This window comes from Salmo salar, chromosome 03 (assembly GCF_965601325.2).
Source record: "Salmo salar chromosome 03, fSalSal1, whole genome shotgun sequence".
In the NCBI taxonomy this organism is placed as follows: domain Eukaryota; kingdom Metazoa; phylum Chordata; class Actinopteri; order Salmoniformes; family Salmonidae; genus Salmo; species Salmo salar.
In genome coordinates, this window is record NC_138293.1 from 1,680,001 (window position 1) to 1,689,269 (window position 9,269).

Genomic DNA, 9,269 nt, shown 5'->3' on the forward strand with positions numbered 1-9,269 from the left:
TACTGAAAGAGATTGTGATACCTCACATCTCAAAATAGGGCTACTTAATGTTAGATCCCTCACTTCCAAGGAAGTTATAGTCAATGAACTAATTACTGATAATAATCTTGATGTGATTGGCCTGACTGAAACATGGCTTAAGCCTGATGAATTTACTGTGTTAAATGAGGCCTCACCCCCTGGTTACACTAGTGACCATATCCCCCATATCCTGCAAAGGAGGTGTTGCTAACATTTACGATAGCAAATTTCAATTTACCCCAAAAAACAACTACGTTTTCATCTTTTGAGCTTCTAGTAATGAAATCTATGCAGCTACACACTCACTTACTATAGCTACTGTTAACAGGCCTCCTGGGCCATATGCAGTGTTCCTCACTGAGTTCCCTGAATTCCTATCGGACATTGTAGTCATAGCAGATAATATTCTAATTTTTGGTGACTTTAACATTCACATGGAAAGTCCACAGACCCACTCCAAAAGGCTTTCGGAGCCATCATCGACTCAATGGGTTTTGTCCAACATGTCTCTGGACCTACTCACTGCCACAGTCATACTCTGGACATAGTTTTGTCCCGTGGAATAAATGTTGTGGATCTTAATGTTTTTCCTCATAATCCTGGACAATCGGACCACCATTTTATTACGTTTGCAATCGCAACAAATAATCTGCTCAGACCCAAACCAAGGATCATCAACCCAACGACGTCAGAGGACAAAAATCAGTTAACGACCTAACTGAGGAACTCAATTTAACCTTTTGTAATACTCTAGATGCAGTTGCACCTCTGAAAACAAAAAACATTTGTCATAAGAAACTAGCTCCCTGGTATACAGAAAATACCAGAGCTCTGAAGCAAGCTTCCAGAAAATACCCGAGCCCTGAAGCAAGCTTCCAGAAAATACCCGAGCCCTGAAGCAAGCTTCCAGAAAATACCTGAGCCCTGAAGCAAGCTTCCAGAAAATACCAGAGCTCTGAAGGAAGCTCCCAGAAAATTGGAACGGAAATGGCGCTCCACCAAACTTGAAGTCTTCCGACTAGCTTGGAAAGACATTACCGTGCAGTACCGAAGAGCCCTCACTGCTGCTCGATCATCCTATTTTTCCAACTTTATAGAGGAGAATAAGAACAATCCTAAATGTATTTTTGATACTTCCCCAAGAGAGGATGGCTTTCACTTCAGCAGTAATAAATTCATGAACTTCTTTGACGAAAAAGATCATGATCAAATAGAAAGCAAATTGCATATTTCTCCAAAGCTCCGTTGTCCTGAGTCTGCACAACACTGCCAGGACCGAGGATCAAGGGAGACACTAACGTTTTTTTAATCCTATACCTATGTCTCTAAACCTTCAAGCTGCATACTGGACCCTATTCCAACTAAACTACTGAAAGAGCTGCTTCCTGTGCTTGGCCCTCCTATGTTGAACATAATAAATGGCTCTCTATCCTCCGGATGTGAACCAAACTCACTAAAAGTGAAGCCTTCCTAGATTCCTGCCTTTTCTAGGGAGTTTTTCCTAGGGAGTTTTTCCTAGCCACCGTGCTTCTACACCTGCATTACTTGCTGTTTGGGGTTTTAGGCTGGGTTTCTGTACAGTGACATCGGCTGATGTAAAAAAGGGCTTTATAAATACGATTTATTGATTGTGTGATTGTGTGATTGATTGATTGATTGTGTGATTGATTGATTGATTGATTGATTGTGTGATTCTGACCTGCTGCATCACGTGACGTGCCATCCCTTCCTCCAAGTAGCCACTCCCCTCCTGCATATAATTAAAGAGATCCAAGCAGGGGATTGGACGCTCTAGAACCAGCAGATATATGCCTGCCCCCTCTGGCCCTGGCATCCAATAGTAGTCAAGGAGTTGGGCCACGCCTCTACACCTGGGCACGCGACACACCTGCTGCAGCAACGCGATCTCCAATGGCAACACATCTTTGCTCTCCGACTGCACACACACACACACACACACACACACACACACACCACACACACACACACACACACACACACACACACACAGAACACACACACACACACACACACACAGACAGAACACACACACACACAGAACACACACACACACACAGAACACACACACACACACACACAGAACACACACACACACACAGAACACACACACACACACACACACACAGAACACACACACACACACAGAACACACACACACACACACACACACACAGAACACACACAGAACACACACACACACACACACACACACACACAGAACACACACACAACACAACACACACACACACACACACACACACACAGAACACACACACACACACAACACACACACACACACACACACACACACACACACACACACACACTTCTATGATTAGCTCCTGTTCCATACTACTTAATCAGTAACTGGTATAACTCAGACAGGCTGCTTCCCAAACGGCACCCTATTCCCTTTATAGAGCTCTATGGGCCCTGGTCAAAAATAATGGCACCCTATTCCCTTTATAGAGCCCTAGGGGTCCTGGTCAAAAGTAGTGCCCTATAAAGGCAATATGGTGATATTTAGGACGCGTCTAGAAGTAGTTGACTCACCATTTTAGCCCACATCTTTATCTTCCTCTGGTCCACAAACTTCAGCGCCACCTAGAGCCAGACAACATGAACAACATGTCTATTTACTGCTCTACCTATAGCCAGACAACATGAACAACATGTCTATTTACTGCTCTACCTAGAGCCAGACAACATGAACAACATGTCTATTTACTGCTGTACCTAGAGCCAGACAACATGAACAACATGTCTATTTACTGCTGTACCTAGAGCCAGACAACATGTCTATTTACTGCTCTACCTAGAGCCAGACAACATGAACAACATGTCTATTTACTGCTCTACCTAGAGCCAGACAACATGAACAGCATGTCTATTTACTGCTCTACCTAGAGCCAGACAACATGAACAACATGTCTATTTACTGCTCTACCTATAGCCAGACAACATGAACAACATGTCTATTTACTGCTCTACCTAGAGCCAGACAACATGAACAACATGTCTATTTACTGCTCTACCTAGAGCCAGACAACATGAACAACATGTCTATTTACTGCTCTACCTAGAGCCAGACAACATGTCTATTTACTGCTCTACCTAGAGCCAGACAACATGTCTATTTACTGCTCTACCTAGAGCCAGACAACATGAACAACATGTCTATTTACTGCTCTACCTAGAGCCAGACAACATGAACAACATGTCTATTTACTGCTCTACCTAGAGCCAGACAACATGAACAACATGTCTATTTACTGCTCTACCTAGAGCCAGACAACATGAACAACATGTCTATTTACTGCTCTACCTAGAGCCAGACAACATGAACAACATGTCTATTTACTGCTCTACCTAGAGCCAGACAACATGTCTATTTACTGCTGTACCTAGAGCCAGACAACATGAACAACATGTCTATTTACTGCTGTACCTAGAGCCAGACAACATGTCTATTTACTGCTCTACCTAGAGCCAGACAACATGAACAACATGTCTATTTACTGCTCTACCTAGAGCCAGACAACATGAACAACATGTCTATTTACTGCTCTACCTAGAGCCAGACAACATGAACAACATGTCTATTTACTGCTCTACCTAGAGCCAGACAACATGAACAACATGTCTATTTACTGCTGTACCTAGAGCCAGACAACATGAACAACATGTCTATTTACTGCTCTACCTAGAGCCAGACAACATGAACAACATGTCTATTTACTGCTCTACCTAGAGCCAGACAACATGAACAACATGTCTATTTACTGCTCTACCTAGAGCCAGACAACATGAACAACATGTCTATTTACTGCTCTACCTAGAGCCAGACAACATGTCTATTTACTGCTGTACCTAGAGCCAGACAACATGAACAACATGTCTATTTACTGCTGTACCTAGAGCCAGACAACATGTCTATTTACTGCTCTACCTAGAGCCAGACAACATGAACAACATGTCTATTTACTGCTCTACCTAGAGCCAGACAACATGAACAACATGTCTATTTACTGCTCTACCTAGAGCCAGACAACATGAACAACATGTCTATTTACTGCTCTACCTAGAGCCAGACAACATGAACAACATGTCTATTTACTGCTGTACCTAGAGCCAGACAACATGAACAACATGTCTATTTACTGCTCTACCTAGAGCCAGACAACATGAACAACATGTCTATTTACTGCTCTACCTAGAGCCAGACAACATGAACAACATGTCTATTTACTGCTCTACCTAGAGCCAGACAACATGAACAACATGTCTATTTACTGCTCTACCTAGAGCCAGACAACATGAACAACATGTCTATTTACTGCTCTACCTAGAGCCAGACAACATGAACAACATGTCTATTTACTGCTCTACCTAGAGCCAGACAACATGAACAACATGTCTATTTACTGCTGTACCTAGAGCCAGACAACATGAACAACATGTCTATTTACTGCTCTACCTAGAGCCAGACAACATGAACAACATGTCTATTTACTGCTCTACCTATAGCCAGACAACATGAACAACATGTCTATTTACTGCTCTACCTAGAGCCAGACAACATGAACAACATGTCTATTTACTGCTCTACCTAGAGCCAGACAACATGAACAACATGTCTATTTACTGCTCTACCTAGAGCCAGACAACATGAACAACATGTCTATTTACTGCTCTACCTAGAGCCAGACAACATGAACAACATGTCTATTTACTGCTCTACCTAGAGCCAGACAACATGAACAACATGTCTATTTACTGCTCTACCTAGAGCCAGACAACATGAACAACATGTCTATTTACTGCTCTACCTAGAGCCAGACAACATGAACAACATGTCTATTTACTGCTCTACCTAGAGCCAGACAACATGAACAACATGTCTATTTACTGCTGTACCTAGAGCCAGACAACATGAACAACATGTCTATTTACTGCTCTACCTAGAGCCAGACAACATGAACAACATGTCTATTTACTGCTCTACCTAGAGCCAGACAACATGAACAACATGTCTATTTACTGCTCTACCTAGAGCCAGACAACATGAACAACATGTCTATTTACTGCTCTACCTAGAGCCAGACAACATGAACAACATGTCTATTTACTGCTCTACCTAGAGCCAGACAACATGAACAACATGTCTATTTACTGCTCTACCTAGAGCCAGACAACATGAACAACATGTCTATTTACTGCTCTACCTAGAGCCAGACAACATGAACAACATGTCTATTTACTGCTCTACCTAGAGCCAGACAACATGAACAACATGTCTATTTACTGCTCTACCTAGAGCCAGACAACATGAACAACATGTCTATTTACTGCTCTACCTAGAGCCAGACAACATGAACAACATGTCTATTTACTGCTCTACCTAGAGCCAGACAACATGAACAACATGTCTATTTACTGCTCTACCTAGAGCCAGACAACATGAACAACATGTCTATTTACTGCTCTACCTAGAGCCAGACAACATGAACAACATGTCTATTTACTGCTCTACCTAGAGCCAGACAACATGAACAACATGTCTATTTACTGCTCTACCTAGAGCCAGACAACATGAACAACATGTCTATTTACTGCTCTACCTAGAGCCAGACAACATGAACAACATGTCATTCTGTTGTAATGGTCTGTGTCCATTGCTCGTGTTTCTTGACCCAAGCAAGTCTCTTCTTCTTATTGGTGTCCTTTAGTAGTGATTTCTTTGCAGCAATTCGACCATGAAGGCCTGATTCACACAGTCTCCTCTGAACAGTGAGATGCTGAGATGTGTCTGTTACTTGAACTCTGTGAAGCATTTATTTGGGCTGCAATTTCTGAGGCTGGTAACTCCTCCTATCCTCTGCAGCAGAGGTAACTCTGGGTCTTTCCTGTGGCGGTCCTCATGAGAGCCAGTTTCATCATAGCTCTTGATTGTTTTTGCGACTGCACTTTTATATACAAAGAAATGTCAATAGAAAACAGTTCAAACGAAGTGCAGCTAGTTTGAAGTCATTCCGGCTTCAGTTTGAAGTGATTGTGTTAGCTGTGTTGTTGGCTAGCTCCTCTGAACAACAGTGTCCTGACTAGAGAGCACATTTTATACGCCAGGCGAAATCACACCTCGTTAGCTCATTGTTATGGATGTATCCAAATAAATGTCACTAGAAAACAGCTTAAACAAATGCAGCTACTTTGTTGTTATTCTGGCTGCACTGTTTGACGTGACTGTAAGTTAGCCGTAGTTGGCTAGCTAGCAAGCAAAGGATTAGAACGTTGCCAGCCAGTATGGCAATGGAACATTAAGAACGAACTAATGGGTCGCGTCCATAGATACAGAACTAAAAGACTGAACGACTGGGTCGCATCTTTAGCAACCCTAGATTTGTGTCGGGACTATATCTTGTGGAAGGATTAAATAGTATGAATAAATTAATCAAAATAACGCTTTTAATTAAAATACGTTAATCATTATTTGAATATGTTGGTAACCCGCTGTATAAAAGTGCTAAATCCCGAGAAGCCGATGTTTGGAGGAGATATTGTCACGGGAGTTGTTAGGCCTATCCTCCAAACACCGGCTTCTCGGGCATTATCACTTTTAACCTTTGTCATCTTCAACCTAGTCCCAAATGGCACCCTATTCTCTATTCAACCTAGTCCCAAATGGCACCCTATTCTCTATTCAACCTAGTCCCAAATGGCACCCTATTCTCTATTCAACCTAGTCCCAAATGGCACCCTATTCTCTATTCAACCTAGTCCCAAATGGCACCCTATTCTCTATTCAACCTAGTCCCAAATGGCACCCTATTCTCTATTCAACCTAGTCCCAAATGGCACCCTATTCTCTATTCAACCTAGTCCCAAATGGAGTTGAGCTGGGGCAGGCACTGAGACAGGAAGTAGACAAGAGGAGTTGAGCTGGGACAGGCACTGGGACAGGAAGTAGACAAGAGGAGTTGAGCTGGGGCAGGCCCTGAGACAGGAAGTAGACAAGAGGAGTTGCTCACCGGTTGGTTGTCTGTCTTCCTGAACCCGGCATAGACACTCCCATAGCCTCCGTGTCCAATCAGTTCTCCTTTCACATAGAGCTCCTCGAACCTCTCTACAACACACACACACACAGACAGACAGACAGACAGACAGACAGACAGACAGACAGACAGACAGACAGACAGACAGACAGACAGACAGACAGACAGACAGACAGACAGACAGACAGACAGACAGACAGACAGAGTTCCCGTTACATACATACAGTATACTTCTCCACAAGAGAGAGCATTCTCATTATACACATAGACACAAGTATGGCACACACACACGCACACACACACGCTCACACACACACACTCTCACACACACACACACACACACACACGCGCTCCCGCCCACACACACACACACACACACACACACACACACACGCTCACACACACACGCTCACACACACACGCTCACACACACACGCTCACACACACACACACACACACACACACACACACACACACACACACACGCTCACACACACACATATACGTGTCCATACATACCTCTGTGTATGTGGGTTGGTGAGCCTGTGCTATCCAGGCTCCCGTCCTGGTTCTGAGTCCGAGGTGTGTGTCGGTCCTGGTTCTGAGTCCGAGGTGTGTGTCGGTCCTGGTTCTGAGGTATCTGTTTATCCTGGTGTGCGTTAGGAGTGTGTTTGGTCCTTTTCTGTGTGTGTGATGCCTGTGAGGCCTCTGTGTGTGATGCCTGTGTGTGTGAGGCCTGTGTGTGTGAGGCCTCTGTGTGTGAGGCCTCTGTGTGTGAGGCCTCTGTGTGTGAGGCCTCTGTGTGTGAGGCCTCTGTGTGTGAGGCCTCTGTGTGTGATGCCTGTGAGGCCTCTGTGTGTGAGGCCTGTGTGTGTGAGGCCTGTGTGTGTGAGGCCTGTGAGGCCTGTGTGTGTGAGACCTGTGTGTGTGAGGCCTGTGTGTGTGAGGCCTGTGAGGCCTGTGTGTGTGAGGCCTGTGTGTGTGAGGCCTGTGTGTGTGAGGCCTGTGTGTGTGAGGCCTGTGTGTGTGATGCCTGTGTGTGTGAGGCCTGTGTGTGTGAGGCCTGTGTGTGTGAGACCTGTGCTTGCTGTTTGTTACTACGAGTGTTGTGTGTGGTTGTAGAAGTGTGTTTGCTGGTATCAGTGGCGTCCTGTGTGTGTGTGTTGACAGGTGTGTCAGCGGGGAGCAGCGTGTGTTTGTTGGTGTGTGTGTCAGCGGGAAGCGGCGTGTGTGTGTTGGTGTGTGTGTCAGTGGCGTCCTGTGTGTGTGTGTTGGTGTGTGTGTCAGCGGGAAGCGGCGTGTGTGTGTTGGTGTGTGTGTCAGTGGCGTCCTGTGTGTGTGTGTTGGTGTGTGTGTCAGCGGGAAGCGGCGTGTGTGTGTTGGTGTGTGTGTCAGTGGCGTCCTGTGTGTGTGTGTTGGTGTGTGTGTGTGTGTTGGTGTGTGTGTGGTGTGTTTGTAGTGTATGCTGGGGATGTGTGGGTGCTGTGAGATACTGGCCGATGTGTCTCTCCATCTGGTCATGCTGCGTGTTCCCAGGGCGGGGCCAAATGCCAGCCTCCTATAGCGTTCCAGCTCTTTGCAGAACCCCGCCCCTCCCTTCATGCGGTTTCTCTGTTTGGTCAGCTTGTGACTGGCTGACCGTTCGACTGGCCCCTCCCTCCTCACCCCTCCTCTCTTCTTGGCATCTTTCTCTCTACCTGAGTCTCTCCTCCCCCGTTCTTTCCCTCCCTCACCGGACAGTTCCCTCTTCCTCTTCCCTCCCCTCTCCTTTTCCCCTTCCTCCTCTCCTTGCGCCTCATTGGCTGGGACCCAACAGGGGGAGGTGCAAACGGGAGGGGCTACTGGGAAAACAGAAGCTACGATTGGTCGGTGGCTTAGCAACAGTCAGTGCCTTAGCAACAATCAATACTTTACCAGAAACCAATAGGCTACGCTATCTTCTGTTTGATGCAATCAATTAGATTTCCATTTGCCACTTATGCCATATAATAACCTAACCTAAAGTAACCTAAACTAAACTAAGGTAAATCCTGACCCTGTGAAGGCTAAGTAGTCAAATCTAGGAAGGAAAGACAGAAGAGAAATAGAGAAAGAAGAGACAGAGCAGACAATCATACAAGTATTTGTTTTTAACTACTGTAGGAAAGAGCGAGAGAGAGTCAAGGAGAGAGAGGG

The 9,269-nt window shown here is 45.1% G+C and overlaps 1 protein-coding gene across 2 annotated transcripts in view; it reads right to left on the minus strand.

The window, feature by feature from the left end:
• LOC106596177 (uncharacterized) overlaps positions 1 to 9,269 on the minus strand; it is a 20,226-nt gene extending 10,957 nt beyond the window's left edge. Inside the window, exons 1-4 of one of the 2 annotated variants that reach the window (XM_045714371.2) lie at positions 7,614 to 9,269; positions 7,071 to 7,165; positions 2,596 to 2,646; positions 1,721 to 1,957 (exon numbers count right to left, since the gene is read on the minus strand). In XM_045714371.2, coding sequence (XP_045570327.2) covers positions 1,721 to 1,957; positions 2,596 to 2,646; positions 7,071 to 7,165; positions 7,614 to 8,607 — 1,377 coding nt within the window. In that variant the 5' untranslated portion in view covers positions 8,608 to 9,269. The remainder of the gene's footprint in view (positions 1 to 1,720; positions 1,958 to 2,595; positions 2,647 to 7,070; positions 7,166 to 7,613) is intronic. The other variant, XM_082973166.1, reaches the window with a different exon arrangement.